Consider the following 21,224-nt stretch of genomic DNA (forward strand, 5'->3'; position numbering starts at 1 on the left):
CATAAATTTTAGAGAAACACAATACAATATAGTTCTTTTTTAATTGAAATGTTAATAAAAATGATGTATAATCTGAAGGAAAATACATTTGCAGCCACGATTTATATACAGGGAAAGTAATGAGTTGAAAGTGTGCTTGGTATATTTAAGGCCATTTATGTGTTGGATGTCCACTTATCTCATCTTAGATGCTAAGAGCAAATCATTTAATCAGGTGCTCCCAAGTTTATCTTGAAAACAACAATGTGGCAAGTGGACTTTATCTGTTCGCCTAATGAGTAAAATACATAAAATGACACTCATATTATAAACGTACTAGCTGATACATTAATCTGAGCACAGATTAAGCCACCTCAGCACAAGTCTTAATCCTATTATGTTTAGCCTGTTAGAATCATTACCAGTGGATAGGCCAGGTACTGTCTACCGCAAGCACACTCTGTACACAGTTATTGTTTTTTTGAGCAAGTATGGAGGACACAATGCTACTGAAGACCGAAGGTGTTCAGAAGACAATTCTTTATGGAGGAATAGGTGAAATTCCTAGATTCCTTACTGGATCAAGAGTGAGTGAGACACTATGTTTACTTTTTAACACTTAACTAACACTAGTGTGCATGCGTTGAATGATAAATTGTGTTGCAGATAGTTTATCTATTCAGTAAAATGCCAGCATTACTACATTGGTGGTTGGTCTTTTAATACTTTCAGTAGAAGCTGTAATAATTTTAAGTGATAACCCTCTAACACTTAGTATAAGAAAGTAATCGAGATAAATTCATACAAGGATAGAATCCAATTATGACATTTTAACTTAGACTATGTCTCATGACTTTCCTATTGATTTATTAAGCCATGATTGTGTGTATTATTTTGGGGCCTAACTATCACACTTTATGAGCCCTTTGTTGAGTAATATTTGTGTTTATATTTGTTAGCTGCCAAAGAAAGTATGGCGAAGTAACAAAATACAGTTAAAGCAGGATTCTGATAAACTGATTTGGTCAGTCAGAAGCCCACATTACTCAAGGTTTGAGCTGCATCTCATTTTTCCTTAGTTCATATTATGTTCCTTAGGAAATATTTATTATCAGTATGTTTTTAGACTAACCTTATGCCTGCGTTGGGTTAGTGCATTTATATATTCATGTACTGTAGTGAGGCGCAATCTGCTCAGAAAGAACATCTCAGCTTATCAGTCTAATGCATAAGTACATTCAAATCTGTCCAGACTGTGCTTTTTGGAAAATTATTGTATTTCAGATAATGCAAAATTCTACATCCAGATAAATGATCTTATACATTAACATTTTAGAGCTCAGGCGTACCCAGCCTGTTTTTGTAAGGCATTATTTCAGGCATACCCAGGACAGTTTTAGTTCGTAATTAGATATAGAAACTGGAGTATACTGATCAGGTCTCTGTTGACTGCAAAGTCAGTAGCTCAACATTTGGTTCAGACTATTTTGGCTTTGGAATATCAGAAGGCTGTGGGTTTCATTCCCTCCTCAGGGAGTTGGATTAACATTCTAATACTGATAATGCGTGCAGCATAAAATGGTTACTATAATCTTGAATAAGACATCCTGCAGATGAGATGTTAACCCAAGGTCGCATCTGCCTGAATTGTTGTTAGCCCTGGTGGGCGTAAAAAAATTATTTATTTAGTTTGTTTAGCAGGGTAGTGCACTGAGGGTCTATATTAGAACATCAAACTTTCAAAATTTCGAGTGTTCTAATATCGACCCGTTTTCAACGAATGCTGAAAATATCGAAGAAACAGAAAACCAAATTTTTTCCTAGGAAAAGAATTTGGTTGTCTGTTTCTGTTGCTTTGGTATTTTCAGCACTGTGGTGGAAAGTTACGGGTCGGGTTCAGGTAAGTGTGCGATTGTGTGGACATGAGTGTTAGGGTGGGTTAGGTGAGTTAGGGTTAGGGCGCGGTTTCAGGTAAGTGTGCAGTTGTGTGGACATGAGGGTTAGGGCATGGTAGGTGAGTTAGGGTTAAGGCGCGGGTGAGGTGGCTGTGCAATAGTGACGGACCTTAGGATTAGGGTTTGGGTTAAGGTAAGTGGATAGTTAGTGGTGTATGTATAGTTTAATGTAGGGTTAGGTGTAAGAGTTTAGGTGTATGTGTGTGGATTGCTGTTTGTTTGGTGTACTTGTGTTGTGTGTATATGTTTTGGAAAAGCACAGTTTTTCCCTAGGAAGAAATTCGCTGTTCTGTATGTTCGATGTTTTAAATTTTCGATTCATAGGGTTCGATATTAGAACACTCGAAATTTTGAAAGTTCGGTGTTCTAATATAGACCCTGCACTGATCACAATAGAGCATTTGCAGGCATAAACCTATGGCACTTATCAAAAAGAGTAGGGGAAACACCCTGGCTAAATGTCCCCTTATCACTACGAGTACCACCTCAGGTCTCACCTGAAAACATACTGCTGCCCTAGTAGGACTAACCCACTCAAAAAAGGCATACAAGAATTAATTATTTTAAATTTGTCATATAATATTTGGACAATTTAATGTAGCCAAAAAATCAGCATGTTTTTTGGAGGAAAACCTGTGTGTCTGGTGAATGCCCACAGGGCTAATGGAAATCAGGTTTGAGCCCTTGACTGTAGAGCTGTGAGACAAGAATTTCCCCAACAGTCCCTATGCTGAGCTCAGCTTCAGTGTTTGGCAATCATTACTGGATTGTAGCTACTATCTGGTTAGCATGTGTTTGTTCTGTTAAGTGTTTAGACTGCCTGTCTGCAGTACATTACTTCCAACTGTAACCCCATGACATGCTGCTTAGGTTAACTGTCTATAGGTTTCCATTCTGGAATTTCTGCCCTCCTTCTATTATAATCTTAAAGGAATTCTCTGGGATTTTTCCAGTTAAACATGGAATAAATAAATACATTTAAAGAAAATATATAATTTTCTGGTAAGCCATCGATGCAGTCACAGTCTGGAGTTACATTTCACAATCATGTCCTGTCCATATAATTTGAGATACATTTTAAGTATTTCAATAAGTATATCTAACTCATTAGAGAGATGCTAGCATTTCATAGTCATTGCAACAAACTTTTTTTCATTTTTTTATAACATCGATAGTGTCCATTAATTTAATAATCTATAATGCATTTTGAAAAATGTATTTTTTTGCGGATGAAGCTGAACCATCAGAGCATAGCTTAAGTGTACATTTTATTTGCAAGGATGAGCTGGAACGTTTTCTGCAAATTTATACAAATATTATGTTCTTCATACCACAGTTTCTACAACATAAAACAACCACTGATACGAGTTACATTGATTCTGAAGCTATTTCAGCTATTATTTTATGCTCAGACAGCTATATTACACAATGAAAATAGAAAGGATTCTGTTTAATTTGCCACATGAGTGATTGCACTTGCCTTTTTATTACTCAGTATAGCTGCGTCATTGCTTTCATGACTAGACTAAGGACTGTTGTGTCAGCATAAGGGTAGTAATTTTCTTTTAACTGACCAAGGTCCACTAGGCATAAATGCCTTCCTTGCAGAATGAATGAGGAGCTTTATTTTTTTTTATTTATTTTAGTCATTTATTAATCTTATAAATGGACTTATCCTTGTAGACAATTTTCAGTCACATCTTTGACTACTAAAAGTAAAGCAGATTATTTACACTGACAGCTGAGATCAGCCAATCAGCCAACATGTCTTTGATAGGCAGAAAGAAACTGCAGTACCTGGTGAAAACTCCCAACGATGTGCTAATAACAAAAATAAAACTACTCAGGCCTGTAACTTATGGGCTATGATGAGTAAAGTTTAAGCAAGTGTTCTTTCACCATGGTTTTTCATGGTAGTTAGTTGAAACTGCAAAGCCTTATATTGTGCGAGACTGGGGAGCCTGCAATGAGCTTTTCACGTTTCCCACTGTTGTGTGACAGTTGTGTTACTATATATATCTATATCTATCTCTCTCTCTCTCTCTCTGTATATATATATATATATATATATATATATATATATATATATATATATATATATATATGTAAGTAAGGGGTTGTGGTTGTGGGGCAAAGCTTCTCATATAGGGGAGTAGGGGGTCTTGCCGCCCCTGAAGAATGCTTTTTTCCTTTTATTTTGTACTTTCATGTTATTTCAGGATTTTAATATTTGATGAAATGTAACTTCTAGACAAGAATTTAGTTTAGAATAGGCAAATCAAAAGCAGTGACATGAAGAGAACAAAGAAATTTCACATGGGCAGTAACTGGATGTCAGGACTGAACCCTGCCCAATGTAGGTATGAGGCAGCAACTACTGCAGCACCATGCCACTAGTTCAATGACTTATCCAGAATTACAAAGTAAGCAAGTAGGGGTTAAACTAGATCTCTTATTTTTGCATAACTCATGTTCATTGTGTGTGCCTTTCTAAAATCACATAAATTGTTTTTTTAAGCTAAACAGAGAAGATTATTTCACCAAAATGTTAATTTGGCAGTCAGTACTACTTATTCTGATGCATATGCAGTACATTTGTTGCTTCTTGAAAGATGCTACACTTCATCTTAGGCAAAAGGTCAAGAAGTGATGTGATTTATTAAATAGATGAAGTTTATATTCAGAAGTTTCAAGTTGTTTCATTCCATTGCATGTGTGCATGGAATTCATTAACAGAAGTTAAGTCTGTAGTCTAGAAAAGTATCCTGTTTTTCAACACATGATAAGCCCTCTCGGGGTACTGGTGGGCTTGGTCGTTATTCAGCCTTATTAAAAATATTTTAAGTTCATCTAGCTTCGACTCAAGTCATTACAATGGTGATGACACACACACACACACACACACACACACACACACACACACACACACACACACATATATATATATATATATATATATATATATATATATATATATATATTATATGCATATTTTATGGTTTATTAATTTGTGTCCAGTGCAGTGTTGGGCACCACTGGGCAAAGCAGCAGCAATAAAAGCCACCTGCAGAGACAAATTTGCAATGGTGTGGCAACTACAAATATATTTGTGTGATGTATTCTCTCCAAATACTGGTATATGGTCAAGTTCAATTCTAAACTGAGTGCAGCATCACCGTGCAGCATTTAGACATTTCTGAACCACTCTGCCATGACTTTTGCCTCATCGTTGTATGTGATATTTCATTGTACAGTCATTAGTATATAGCGTGGCCCACCATATAATCTGGCCCAAACTGCTCACTCAAACTGCGCGTGGCTGCTCATTGTGTAAATTTGCTTAGCGTGACGCAGCAAGGTCTTTTGAATCTGTCCCTTTAATTGTGTGCCAGAGACTGTGGCTCTGTCTATTCAACAAGGTACTATCCTTTAGATATTGTTTGAAAAGTCAGTAGGAATGGAAAGATCTGACACTTGTCTGCTGATTTGACCCAAGACCCCACTGTCAACAATAGCCATTACAAGATCTGATAAAGGGGGACTTTATATTTAACTGCTTCATTTTGTTCTTACAGCTTGCCTATGTCAGGAAGGCTTTTTATTAACTTGAGTTTAACTTGATCAAAGACAGTTAGAGTGCTCTGTAAGAAAGGTGCACTTGTCACTCTTAGCTCTTTTAGAGACAGAAACTTTATTTTGACACTTTAGGAGCAGTTGTTAAAGTTGAAGTATTATTTCCATAGCAAAAGTTCTTCCAAAACAGAAGTTGTTCTACTGAATGAAGCCTTTTACTTTCCACCTGCCGCCGTATTTCCATTTCATATGCTGGTATATAGTGCTGTATACTGGCCAAGTCTGCCTGGCTCTGCATTTACTTAATAAAATTGTCCTTCAAGAGGACTACTCTGTTGTATTTGCTGCCCGTTCAACAAATTATAGAGAAAGCATATTTATATCTCTCTCTTTATATATTTATAGACAAATATCTATATCCATATCCACATACATATACACATATATGTATATCTATATCTATCTGGGATCTGTACAGATCCCTGATGGCACTTTCTGCCGAAGCAGAAATCACCGAACATACATGACTGAAAGTGCTTTTTACCGAAGCAGCACTTTCGGTTATGTATGCTGGTTGTGCTGGTCGCACTACGGTGCGGTTAAGGGAGAATTCCCTTTTCCCCACTGTAGTGCAACCTCGGAGTGAGAATATAAAAGTAGGGGGGATGTGGGGGCACAGAAGATTTATTGTTTTTTTTAATGGACTTTTAACGAAAGTGCTTTTTCGGTGAAAGTGCTTTCGTTAAAGTGTGTTCGGGTATTGTGGATTCGGACAATTGAACTTTCGTTCAATAGTCCTAGATCCATCTATCTATGTGTCTGTCTGTCTATCAGTCTATCTTTCTGCATATGGGGCATATCACCAGCTCAATGGCAATTTTGGTGATTACCATGCCTTCTGTGTGAGTCTGCATGTCCTCCCTACAGTTAGGTGGGCATTCGATAGACATGCGTAAAAGGGCATGCCTTCATTGAAGGTTAAACGTTGAGCTGACACCTAGGTGTTCATCAAAATCAACTGCCAATCATTAGCGGACCAGAGTTACGCTGTGGTGACCCCTAACCGGGAAAAGCTGAAAGACAACAACAACCATTTTAGTGAAAATGTTTTGAACAGAATTCCCCTTTTTCTATTGGTGTGTGACCTCAGAGTAGGTATATTTAAGTTCAAAGGGTGTGGAGAATATTCTCTCTAATACAGAGTGTGTGGAGGGGCTTGCCCCCTGGAAAAAAAAGTCTTTGAGTTTCTCTGATTGTGCTTTTCTTTAATGTGCTTCACTGTTAGTATAGAAGGATTGTATATATATATATATATATATATATATATACATATTTTTAGTGATTAAGTTATATCTTATAAGATAACAGTGCTGAAGCATGGTCGTGCGTTTTTTTATTGTGTCTCTATGTCTTGCAGATTTGCACAGAAATATACTGAATTGTGTATTGCTTTTATAGAAATAGACACCTAGGTGTCAGTATTTTAACATTGCCTAATTTGGTCAAGACTTCCTATCCATTCAATTAATGTACTATGCTTAATTGCTTAACTTTTATTGGTTAATTGCTTTATTATGTGATTTATATTGTATATAAGGATGGGGGTGAGATATGCTGTTTGTAACCTGATGAAGCGCCGCGTGATGTGTGTGTGAGCGCTCGTTCTTTACTAATTAAACCAGTTGTTTGTTTTATCTCGTGGTGGTTCCAGTGTTTTTTCCTACTGATTGTGCTTTCAGTGAAATATTTTCTGAAAATTTGCTGTCTGGAAAAAAGGTATTGACCTATCATCATAATTCTAATATATGTATATATATCTGTGTGTGTTTGTTCATAATAGATATATAGAAATGTTTGTGTGTGATTGCTGCAATTACCCTTGCTCTTATGGCCCATGTCCCAGGTCATGGTTAGAATAAGTTCTAGCCCACTTAACTGGTTACCAAAAGATAAGTAACTAATGAGCACAGATGCCCAATAACAACTTACTGCTTGAATACAGACCAAGCAGTCCATACCTACAAATTACTATACTCCATTAATTTTCATCATTCCTATTTGAACACTGGAATTTGCTAGTAAAAGAAAAAAAATAGTAAGAACCTCACCGTTGGTCTCTACGAAAATGTTATTGTCCCAGTGTGAGATGTTCCACTGGACAAATTATATCTCCTTGAAAATATTTTCCCTGTTTCTAGCTCTATGAGTTGAACAGCCCTGAATGGTTTTGCCTGTATAAACTTTGTGGTGACATTGCAGAAGTGTGATCACATTTTTTCCCCATTGATGAGTGTTCCTCCTTTCTTTATGGTTTGTCGGCAATGAAGTTAGCATATATAAGTAAGACATAAGTAAGACTGAGGGACTGTGGGAGGTAAACCCAAAATGTGGCAACATTTAATATTGTTTTTTTTTAAAACTGAGACCATCCAGGCTACATGGGTCACCCAGACACCAAGTGCTTGCCAATAAACGCCTATTCCATGCTTGGTTCAAGTGGTGGTTCTTTATATCCTTCTTCTGGGATAAGTTCTGTTATTCTTTAAATGGACCATCATGGATGATCAAATTTTTGGATCAATATTTTATGTTTTTGTGTGTTTTGTGAATCTGGATAAGGAATAGACTGGTTGCTCAGGAATATCTTTTGAGGTCTGATACAATAGTAGGGGGCCATTTGGCCACTGCTATATGCCAATAAGTTCTTGTATTTACAGAGAGAGGGACAGAGAGAGAGAGAGAGAGTGACTTGTGTTCATTATCTTGGTGTTAACTCAAATACATTCAAGTATGCTGTAGGATTCTGTCAAGGCTAGATCTCATCTCTCTTCCCATTTATGATTTTTAATGACAGGATATTAAGACACAACCATGGTCTGAAAAGTATCAATTTGAGGATGTGAGGATTACATCATTGTTCTTTGTAGATGATGTCACTGTCATAACCATAAATCACTGTGATCTCTTGTGTACACAAGAATGGTTCACTGTTGTGTGTGAAACAACAGAGGTAAAAATTAACACCTCAAAATCAGAGGCCATAGTTTTCTCCCAGGAAAGAGTAGATTGTTACCCGTAGGTGAAAGGGACACATCTTGTGAAGGAGTTTAAATTACTTGGAGTCTTGTTCCAGAATGAGTGTATAGTTGATGAAGTCTGACAAGCATCTGTGTATAGTAGTGACAGGACTGTAGAGATTTTACTGGACTATGATAGTGAAACAAGAAATAGGATCATACATTAATTTGTTAAACTTGTGACCTACTGGCTTTCATGACACATGGCTGCTATGATTCCATGTTGATATTTTCTGCTTTCCTTGTATGTAACAATATTATTTCAAAGAAAGTTAATGAGTGATTTATTTTAGTTATAAGTGAATATTTGACTTACTCTGACTATAAGTAGTTTATTCTATAATCTTGATAGGTGATGTGCAATGTTATCTTTTACTTTCGTTTTTCTGTGTAAGGATGATATTTATCAGAGACCTTCTTTATATATTTTTTAATTTAATCAAACCATTGTCTTCAGAAGACAATCCCTTTCCATTATTTGCTTTACATCACTGTATTTACAGTTAGCATTACTTAATTATTAATCCCATAAACACAGTCAGTTTCATATTTTTCATCTTTTTTAACATAATGTTACTTAAAATTGGTAATTTTATTATACAGCTTTGTTAATATGTACAACTCCATATCACCACAACACATAGAAGGCACAGTTCATTTGGGGATAATCAATCTATATTATTTAAATGAGGGTCTTGTATATTTGAGTCATTCCTCATGTGTCACAAAGCTTGTCACAGTATATGTCTCTCAAAGGCATGAGGAAGTCTAAGAAGCCATTTGACTGAACCACCTACGTATGTGTAAAAATGTGTGGACACAAATTCCATGATAATAGTTTCAAATATTTAAGTCTTACAGAACTCACATCTTCATGCTTGAATATGCAGATAATATCCGTTCAAAATCCTGGAACTATGTTGCTTCCCATTCTTCAACATTCAAACAAAATAAATCTACAGTGATCCTTTCTTTGAGGCACGTGGTATGGATCCCTTGAGGATGACTAAAATTACTCCACATAAATGCAGAGTGTCTTTAATTAAGATTGAACAAATCTATGCACTTCTAGACATACATAATTCTTATTATAATTTGAAACACTTCTGAAGCCTATTAACACCTTTACAGAAATTACCATTAAACCATGCACCATATATATGCATGTGATTGTCCATGAAGGAACACACATATGAAGTGACTGTTCTTGTGAAGCAATGCCTTTTTTCTGAAAATTCATTTTTTTATTGAAATATTCAGGTAAGACAGGAGGAAAAGGACTAGGCTGCACTTTCATGAATGTTATTTTAACATTTAACAGACTTATCCTATTTACATCATTATACAAAATATAAACCAAGACAACTTTATAATTCTGAATGTAACCATATCAAATTATGGAAAATCACACTATAAGAAATATCATGGAAAAGAAATGGAACAGAAATAGAATAATGCAATATATATTTTAAGAACACTGTAATATGGTCACATTCAGAATGATAACGTTGTCTCATTTTGTAGTTTGTGTCATGCATGTGGTCCTCCAGAGGATATTTTGTAGCCCTGCTCTACTGTCAGGTGGAACACTAAGCCTTGCCTCAGAGTTACCAATACACTTCTCACCCACTATCCATTCCTAAGTGTGACCTCTTTCTGACCATATAAATTTACCTAAAACTATGGATGGACAATTTACCACAGTTTCTCCAGCCAGCTTGGTCAACACTGGACATCCTGAGACAGTATAGCAACTGCCTTATGTTCACCAACAACCTCCACTCCTAGTCCACAGAAATTAAACATGTGAGAGATGAAGCTATATTAAGAACCTTAAATTCATGCTGTCTCACATAGCAGTCAGTGCATATGACAATGAGCGGGTTGTCAGCATGCCCACCTCAGCTCCTACTCCACCCCAACCCACATCACACATACCTGCATATGCGGAGGTCCTCACCAGAAACATACCTAAATGCCATAGACCTCCCAAACACAAACACAAGCATGCTACACATAATACTCTGAAGAGCACAATTCACATAATAGCTCATGCACCAGTGTCTCACCTGTCAAGCTCTTAAGGCAAAACACAAAACCAAGCATACTTGTCATAGGTGATTCCATCGTGAGAAACACAGATGTCCTAATCACCTGGCTGGATAGGGAAAAGGTCACGGTCAGATGTCTGTCAGGTGCTAGGATCCTCCATATTACACATGCACTAAAGTCTCTGAACAACAAGTACTGTTATGACTCTGTCATAGTCCATGTTGATGTGAAGGACTTGAGATGTACCTCTCTGGACTATATGAAGAGAGACATGACTGAGCTGTCAGATTATGTGTCTCAAACAGGTATATCCCTTGCCTTAAGCAACATGTTATGTTCACCTAGGATGATGCCTCAATACAAACAGAAAATGATTGATTTCAAAAATTGGGTTAGTTTCTGGTGTCATTCTAAGTGGATCCAGTATCTGTCAGCCTGGGATGACATGATCGATAGACCTCCATGCTTTGCCAGAGATGGTCTTCATCTGTCATCCCTGGGATTTTGGCAACTGACTAAGGGTCTTGCCTTTTTTAGGCACTGTCTCAAGGACAAAATTCCCATTGTAAAAACTCCATCTAAAAATAACCTCAAGGTTATGCTACTAAATGCTAGGAGTCTTAACATGAAACTGCACTCACTGGAAGCAGTCCTCACGTTGGAAGACGGAGACATTCATGCAGTCACAGAGACCTGGTTCAAGGCTGTGGAGATCATGCCAGCCATACTGGGTTACACCTCCTTTCACACGTTCAGACCACAAACTAAAGGTGGGAAAACAAAAGGAGGCAGTGTATCAATATTTATTAAAAATAAATACACCTCCAGTTTGGTTAAGTAGTATGATTCCCTGGAGATACTTCAGGTGCAATTAACTGTTGGTAGGGCACCTCTTCAAGTCTTTGCCAGCTACAGGACCCCCCTCCATGAATCAGGACACCTACTCTGCCTATTTGGATCTATTTCAGTCTATCAAGATACATCCGAACACCATGGTTTTGGATGACTTTAACTACCCATCCATTGACTGGGTAAATTACTCGTGCTCAAACTCACTTGACCAAATGATCCTTGACTTCATTAACTCCAATGCCCTGGACCAGCTGGTTGACACCCCCACAAGGGGTACCAACATCTTGGATCTGGTCCTTACTAATATGGGAGACCACTGTAGCACCCCCACTGTGAGGTCTTCCCTGGTGAGATCTGACCACAAATCATTCTCATTTGAAGTAACTATCACACCTGACCCCACCCGCCAGCAGCAACTGAACTAAAAAACTTCTCCAAAATAGATTATAACCTCTTATGGGATGGTATAAATAACTTCACTGCACCTCTTCCCTCAAATGGAACTGGCAAATCTGCCGAGTTCTACACCAATGCTTTATACAAATATCTGTGTAAATGCATTGACTTGGCCGTACCTGATAGGACCAAAACAAGCTCCTCAAGGAAGATCAAACTTGCCTGGTGGACAACTGCGATTAACAGGCTTTACAATAAGAGGAAGGAATTGCTGTCTAAGAGTAATAGGGAGCAAGACCTAAACTGTATACACTCCCTCCTCAGCTTAAACAAGCAAATAAGACTTCTTGTGAAGTCCGCCAAAGCTAACTACGAATCCAAATTAGCTTAATCAACTAAGGATAACTATAAGGCATTCTTTAGTTACATCCGTAACCTAAAAGGAAAAGTTCCAGATTTGTGTTGAACTGGTAGTTAATAATATACTGAGCCTGCGGACATAGCTAACCTGTTGGCTGACCGATTCTGTGAAAACTTCACTCCCCTGTCTCTGCCACATGTACTGCATGACATCCTTACCACCTGTTCCCTTCCTAGTATCTTTAAAGAGCAGGTTGTAAACATGCTCTCTAAAGCCAAAAACACAGTATCTATGGGAACTGATAATATCCCATATGCTCTAACAAAAATTAACAACACCATTGGGTACTCTTTTCAACCATAGCCTAAGCACCAGCTTCATCCCAGCTGAATGGAAAATGGCCACTGTTATTCCCTTGCACAATGGTGGTGCTTCCACTGACCCCAGGAACTATAGACCTATTATCCTTACTACTCTTATCTGCAAGGCCATGGAGCGAATCATCAAGGATCTTGTCAACAAAGATGTAGTTAATCTCCAAACACTTGACCCTACTCAGTCTGGATTTGTTAAAGGGAGATCATGCCTGTTAAACCTGGTGGACTTCTTTGAGACAGTCACCAAGGGCCTGGATGAGAGGAAGTCTGTCCATACAGCCTACCTAGACTTAAATAGTGTTTTTATCACTATCCCCCACTCAGGCATCATTAACAAACTCACCCAGCTAGGTATCAACCCTTATATTGTTAGATGGGTTACTAATTTGCTCACTGATAGAACAAATGCAGTCTTGATAGGGGAGTCCACCACCAACAGCAGACCTGTAACTAGTGGTGTTCCACAGGGATCACTCCTGGGACCTCTACTGTTTGGAATATATTTTTCCAAAGTACAAGCAAAAACTAAGGGTCTGTGGCTGACAAAGTTTGCTGATGACTGCAAAGTGGGAGCGGTCATAGAATCTCCAAATGATGTCAATGTCCTACAAGAGGGTCTTACACAAACGAATTATTGGTGCCTTAAACTCAATGCAAAAAATGTATTATCATCCCTTTCAGTAAGAGCGATGTTCCTGCTAACTACCACATCAATAGGAACACCCTAAGTATGCACTCAGTGATGAGAGACCTGGGCACACAGGTTGACAGCAACCTTATCTTTCATCACCATGTCTCCACAGTGGCAAGAATGTCATTCTCATCTCATAAGTAAGGGCATTGCTTCTAGAAAAAAAGAAGTTATAGCCTCCCTGTACTCTTCCCTCATTAGGCCAATAATTGAGTACAATGACCCCTTTTGGTATGTACCTTTCCAAGCACCTGTAGCAATTGGAGATACCACAAAGGTTCCTCACAAGGAAAATTCAAAGTCTTCAACATCTGACCTATGTGGATCATCTGAAATCACTGTCATTTTATTCTGTTTCATACAGACTACTCAGAGGTGATCTCTGCCTTGTATATGAGGCAGTCTCTGACCCTGCTTTATTGGAAATGCTGCATATCCGCAAGTCAAATGGTACACAGGTTACTCACTCTAAAGACCTTAAGCTGGTATGTGATACTAATAGAACCTGCTGTAAGGACAGATTTGTCTCCCGGAGGTTACCACACCTTTGGAACACACTCCTATTTCATGTCAAACAGAGCACCTCATTGCCCTCTTCAAACATAATCTTGACGATTTGATGGGTAACCGTAAACTCACCTCGGGGGCTCCAGCTGTGTCTCTTTTGGACAGGAGTAATATCTGCTGATTGTAGAAATAATAGAACTTGGCTAGACTTGCAAGGGCCCTAGGGCCATTAGCATAGTAACTTCCAATGATCCTATGATCAGTTATGCTTTAGTATTTAATGTCAAAAGCTTGGGTTTGTAAATAATTATAAGATCTTTTATTACCTCCACAAGCTTTCTAAATGATTTACTAGAAGAAAAAGAACTGAAAATTACCAGCAGGTTCACCATACCCAATCACATTTCACTCTTGGAATTAAATACCATATCCTGCTTCACTGGAATTAATTGTGAATCCTATACGATCATGAAAAATATGGCATAACCTTACTTCCAAATGTTATGGACATTCAATAACTCTTTGCCATATACAAACAAAGTAATATTAGAGTACTTGCAGTCTAATGTCTAGTTCAGCACAAAACCATGCCTGTACCGTCAAGCAGCTATAACTTAGTTTCCCAGTATATTCCTGAAATCCACCAAAATTAAAAAAAGTTCTATACCATAATCATGCTTAAAATCACCTTATCTACCTGTGTTTCCAGATCTTGCAACACTGGGTATGAACTTAAGGGGGTGCTGCCAATATAGTAATCTGCAGGGAATTCTGCCTTGCCAAAAGTGAAAATAATGCAATTTTTTGCATTTAGTTTTAAACAGTGGCTTTGTCACTGGTCATTTGTCTGTGTTAGCCCCAACTGTAATATGTTAACATTGTTGGGGGTCTCAATGACTGCACCCAATTTGCAGTCATCAGCAAACTTGGTAAGCCAAAGGCCATCTACTTTAGCCTGGACATCCAAGAATTAGATTCTGTGAGTAGTGGAGCAGATGATGACTTATATGCCAGGCCAGATCACCTCTCAGTAGTCTGTAGGAGAATTATAAAGATAAGGCTTTGAGGCAGTCTGCATACTCCATGTGGTTAATGTCTTGTATTCTTTTTGTGAGGAACCACTGTGGACATTACAGTAGTTGCATTTGCTTGGTCAAGTTCATACCAAAGGGAGCATTGTGCTCAGTTTGTTTGTTTGATTCTTTCTTTCAGCATTTTTCCAGTTAGGGGTCGCTGGTCCGCTAATGATTGGTAGAAGATTTTTACATGCAGAGTTACCAGCTCTGATGCACAACCTTCAACGAAGGTATGTCTCTTCACGCATGTCTCCACACAGAAGACGCTTTAGCTGAGAATCGAACGGACAATGTCTTGCTGTGAGTCGACAATGCTACTGCAGCACCACCACCGCAGTATATTGGCCTAATGAGACCTGAGTACAGAGGGGTAATGACATTTTTGATGACATATATTTGCTTATAAGTTTCACAATATAGAATGATTTCTGTGCAACAGTAGACATGTAATTTATTTTATTTTATTTTATTTTACATTTGTTGACCGGGCTAGTCCAGCTGGATACATGTCCATTTTCAGTGGAGGCCCGAGGAAGGAGAAAATAAACTATATTACTAAAAGCTATTCATCTAAGTGGAAATATAATAATTAAAAAAAACTAAAAAAAATAATAAAATAATAAAAAAACTAATCATGCAGAAAATAAACAATAACAAAAAAAAAAAAGTAAAAAAAGAAAAAAGAGAAGTAGCAGATGATAGAGATGGGTAAAAATTTATGAAATCAGAAAAATGTAAAAAAATAAAAAAAATATGTAAAAAAAAGACATGGTGAGTAGAAATACTCTGGAGAGAGACAAGAGTTGGAGACAGAAGAGAAGGTTAAGCTTAAGCAAGAGGAGTATAGACAGGTCAGGCTTAGCTTGCAGCTTAGCATAGCCGTGGTTAGTGAGAAATAGTTTTAAGTTAGTTTTGAATAGTGGGGGTGGAGTGATGTTAGTAAGGTAAGGTTTTAGTAGATGCCATATCAATTTAGAAAATATAGAGTGTCACCAGCCTCGTTATTTGAAAAGGAAAATTGAATCAGTATCTGTTAGAGGAGCGCAGTTCCCTGGATTGTCCCATCCCAGATTATTGTAGGAGGGAGCATTGGAGTGGAGGTTGTCAGGGTGGTAGGCTTTATATATGGCTGTGTTGGTAGGAATAATTTTGTATGAGGAGTGAATTCCAGCCAGCCTAGTTTTTGAGAGATATTGAGAGAGTGGTGAGTCAGAGAGAGAGTGGCAAATCTGGCAATGTGGTTAAATGCCAATGCTGTTGTTGGATGTTAAGATTATAGATAGATAGATGAGTAGATATATAGGGAGATAATAAAGTGGGGTATAGTGGTTAGTGGGTTAGTTATATCAAAAAGGCTTGTCAGAATAGAGAGATTTCTAGAGAGTTCTAGATTTTTATAGTTTTTTTTATGTGGAGCCAAATTTAGTTTAGTCAAGTTTGGTAATTCCTAAGATTTTGGTTCCTTAGAGTTTGAGATCAGAGAGATCATTATTAGGAGAGGAGAGAGATTTTAAGGAGGGTGATAAGGAGGTGCAAAAGGCAGAGTGGGAGTTTTAAAAGCAGAGGAGCTTAGTTTATTTTTTTATGCCATTGAACTAGGAAGAGAGTGGTGTTTGCTTGTGAGTGGAAAGTGTAATGATTAAAGGGAAGTCACTGTCCACATACATTCTCAAGTATTTTACTTCCAGGTCTACTCCTAGGGATATATTGTATATGTGGTAATTTCCAGAGGTGGCCAACTTTCTAAAGGATACTATTGTACAATTTTTGCAATTCAGTGTTAGACCATAGTTCTGGCACCAATTATTACTTTGTGACAACCCCTTATATTTCAGGAACCGGATATTAGCTTCCCTAGCAGATTCTAAGATTGCACCAAGCTTCCAGTCATCCACCACAAACTTGGTCAACTAGAGGCTTTTATAGTTAGCTTGGACTTTAGAAAAGTAGATGTCAAAAAAGCCAAAAAGGTGTGGTCCCAGCATAGATCCCTGGGCACAATGTCATGGACTGAGTTTTTTTGTGGAGGATGAGTTCCCTATCATGTTTTCCTTTGTCCTATTTGTGAGCCATTTGGTAATCCAGTGGATGACATAGGGGTTGACTCCTAGTTTCATGAATTTGTCTATAATGCCAGATGGGGAATAATGTTGAATACTTTGGCCAGGTTAAGATAGGCAGTGTGTATTGTTTTCCCTTCTCCGTAGCTTTGGTAACGTTCTCAGAAAAGTTCACCAGGTTAAACAGGCACAACATGCATTTGATGAAACCTAACTGTGTTGGATCCAGCACCTGAAGGCTTCCTATATCTTTATTTATAATAGCCATGATAAGTTTTTCCATGATTTTACATATGAAGCTAGTTAGATGTATGGGTCTGTAGTTATGTAGGTCAGTAAATGGCCTGTTCTTGTGCAGAAGGATAACTTTCATGGTCCTCCATTCACTAGACTTGAATAATAGAATATTATATATATATATATATATATATATATATATATATATATATATATATATATATGTATATGTATAGTCTATGTTAAATCTTTGAATGCAGGAAATGTCATACGTCATATGGTTGAGACCATATGATCGACATTTCAAGTGTCAAAGATTGACGTTTAACAGCACTGTACAGTGCAGGATGGGAGAATTTCCCTTTACTGCACTGAAGTGCGGTCTCAGAGTTGGTATATTTAAGTAGGGGTGTGCGGGGGGGTGCAGGGGGGCTTGCTCCCCTGCTTTCACTGTTAAGGTGCTTTTCTTTTCTATGGTATTCGACATTTTGGACATTCGAATATATGACATAGACCCTATATATATATATATATATATATATATATATATATATGTGAAATAAAAAAAAATAAAAAAACATGTGTAGTGTGTGTGTGTGTGTGTGTGTGTGTGTGTGTGTCTATATATATATGTGTGTGTGTGTGTGTGTGTGTGTGTGTGTGTGTGTGTGTGTGTGTGTGTGTGTGTGTGTGTGAGTGTGTGTGTGTGTGTGTGTGTGTGTGTGTGTGTGTGTGTGTGTGTGTGTGTGTCTATATATAGATACAGATAACACTGATGCTCACACACACACACACACACACAACACACACACACTTTTTTAATTTACTGACAGTAATGCTTAGTTAAAGGAAAGCTCCATCTCCATTCCCCAACAGAATTAACTTTATCCGGGAGTTATTTTTCAATAGTCATATGAGCTACATGTTGTTTACTACCTACAACCCCATTGGCACCTATTATTTATTTGCTTTTTTTCATTTTCACTTGTTTTCCCTGCCACACATCATGAATCTTTGTTTTAGAAAGGAACTTATCCCAGCCTGCATGACACAGGCTAGACAACTGAGCTTCTGTTTTTATATTGTTGATCATTACTCACAGTTGTACATATTAATCTTACTGATCTTTTCCTGATGTCAGCAAAATGTTATATACATCTAAAGTGAAACTCTTTTCCAAATAGTTACTAAATAAATGTTTATACAAATAAAGAGAGATGGGTAATACTACAACAGTATGTACAAACTAATCAATACCCTAATTACTGGCCAGTGAAAACTTGATTTTACCTATTTAAGTCAAATGAGTAGAAGTTTAAGCACAACATCAGGAAATGTAGGCAGCTGTTATTTGTGTTACTACCAGGAAAAGCCGAAAGACACAACAACAACACCAACAACTTCTTTGAAGTGATACAATGAATAAGCAGTGCTAAAATTTTCAGACCAGTATGTGTGAGAAAGGTTCTAATATTTTTTAAAGACTACAACTTTGAGCATTTAGCAACATGCTGTTTTTCACATTTTTTGCATTAATGAAAATGTAATTAGGGTTACCACCTGTCCCTCTTTGCGAGGGGAGTCCCACTTTGGGCAGATGTGTCCTGCGAAAAAACTAAAAAAATGGCAAATGTCCTGAGATTTTAAGACAAAGTATATTTCTTAAGTTTTCTTTAATAGTTGCTTAAGACAGTTACTTTGTATCTGGAACACATAAATATTATATGAAATAGCATAAGCAACTAAAATGCTACAAAAATAAGCTTTTATATTGACAAAAAAAGTGAAGTTCTGTCCTTTACACTGGCCGTGGGTATGTTTTGTCCTGCAAAATCTCACATTTCTACAAAAAAATGTCCCACTTTTCGCATTTGAAAAGGTGGCATCCCTAGATATAATTGGACCCAATAAGGCTTCTACAGGCTTAAGGTAACACAGATCAGAGTAATTCAGTTAAAACAGATAGTAATTCTGCTTTCACAAACAACCAAAAGTTAGTGCTTGAGACAACAATCACTGTAACAAAATGAAAGAAAAATAAACCTCATTTTTGGTGGCCAGCACGTGAACTGTTAATTGGGATCCATTCACTAATTTTGGAGGAGAAGAAAGAAACAAAAAATCTAAATCATGGCAATTCCTATAATAACCATTTTGGGAGTAAAAAAAACTAAAATATAATAAGAAACATTTTGCATGATTTTGATACATTGTTATATAGCATCAAGATATGACTATACAGACTGCTCTGCATGCTGCTGAGTGCAAACTGGTGGAGTTACACTCTGGTTGAACTGAAGATCTTGAGATGAACTCCCCAGCCACTTTTTATCTTCAGAAATCTCTGCCATTGTGGTTGTATAAGTGCACCGGGATTCATCTGTTTTGAGAGGGTTCCTTTTCTTCATACTTGTTCAAATGTACCGGACGATTCATAAAGAACCGCAGCACATTTTTGGGCTGTGGCAAAAAGGGTCAGTTTCTGTGATGGAGAGATTTCTGTTTTAGTCATTCTCCCACACACAAACCAAGCATACAATAAACTGCACATGTGCACACACACAGCATACCCCATACCTATACCTGTAGTCAGGACATCCATGATGTATCTATTTCCCAACCCTGATAATTCACAGGTGATTACAGTCAGTCCTTAATGCTGGATATTGAGTATTACACTTCATTTCCTTAAGTAAATGTTTTTGCGTTTAAGTTACCTGTAACACATTGCATTTAAGTTACCTGGCACTTGCTCACTAAAGCAATTATATAAGCCAGCACTAAAAAATTAAAAGCACTACACCCTCACAAACTCCCCTTGAGTACCTTGTTCCCCATTGGCCCTTTTTTCAATTATAAAGGAATTCCCAATACTATTCTAGCATGTCCAAAGGTCAGTTGTCAATCTCCTCTCCGGTCCAGCTGGTGAATCTGGGAATCTTGAGGCAATGTTACAACTGCCTCATGTACACAGACAACCCTCTCCTCCTCCCAACAAATTCCAACACATGTGAGAGATGCAACCATATAGCCAAACTGGAGGCTAAGCTCTCTCAACTCAGTACTGGTGTAACCAGTCAGGAGGAGAAGGAAACCACACTCACTACAATTCCAGTCTCACATAGACCTACCACGACAGCAAACCAAACACATAAACACACAAAAACATACTCGGAGGCTCTAAATAAAAATCTGCCTAAGCAGCAGAGACCTCCAAAGCAGACACCCAAGCAACCACTACCCCAAAACAAAACACGTGCAACACATAGCTCACAAAGCCAGTGTGCTGAACAGTCACAGCCCTTAAGGCTAAACAACACACCTGATACACTTGTAATAGGTGACTCTATCGTCTTACATGCACCCTTATATGCACTTTAAAATAGACACAAACTTTTATGCTGATTGCAGGACTAAGAACATTGTTTATTTTAGTTACTGCACTTTCTGCCATGCTTTTCATGTAGGCATGAGTAACAAACAACTCAAAGACAGGGTGCTGGAACATCAGAGAGACATTAGAAACAGGAAAGACACCTATGTCCTTGCTAAGCATATTATGTGCCATGGGACAGGAACATCATTTTAAATTCCTTGTGCTAGAGATCATTTCTGAGAGTTTAAGAGGGTGAGATCTTAGGAATCGCACAGAATCTGCAGAGCAAAAATGGATTCTGTCTCTTAATGCTGATAAAATACCAGGTCTTAATGAAGTTGTCTCTCTTAAGCCTTTTTTAAAAGCTAGACCTCTCAAACACTGAGTATAGGATTGTTTTCTATACATTTTATATATATATATATATATATATATATATATATATATATATTTATATATATTTTTTATCTCTTTTATGTTTCATTTGCATGCTTTCTTGTTGTGACATTTTTCTCTTGGATAATTGATGTTTTTATCACTGCTTTAATTGACTAATTAACTTATGGTATTTAACTGCATTTGTTACTAGTTTAGAACAGTCTGATGAAGCGGTGAGAGCACACAGTGAAAGGGCTTACTCTCTTTTGTGTAGATT

The 21,224-nt window shown here is 37.5% G+C and overlaps 1 protein-coding gene across 1 annotated transcript in view; it reads left to right on the forward strand.

The window, feature by feature from the left end:
• Positions 1-470: 470 nt before the first annotated feature.
• The window catches only part of AIPL1 (aryl hydrocarbon receptor interacting protein like 1), a 269,924-nt gene continuing 249,170 nt past the window's right edge, over positions 471-21,224 (forward strand). Inside the window, exon 1 of the mRNA XM_044054870.1 lies at positions 471-566. Within this exon, the coding sequence (XP_043910805.1) occupies positions 471-566 (96 nt within the window). The remainder of the gene's footprint in view (positions 567-21,224) is intronic.

Source organism: Protopterus annectens, chromosome 13.part0 (genome assembly GCF_019279795.1).
Source record: "Protopterus annectens isolate FY-2018-M chromosome 13.part0, PAN1.0, whole genome shotgun sequence".
In the NCBI taxonomy this organism is placed as follows: Eukaryota; Metazoa; Chordata; order Ceratodontiformes; family Protopteridae; genus Protopterus; species Protopterus annectens.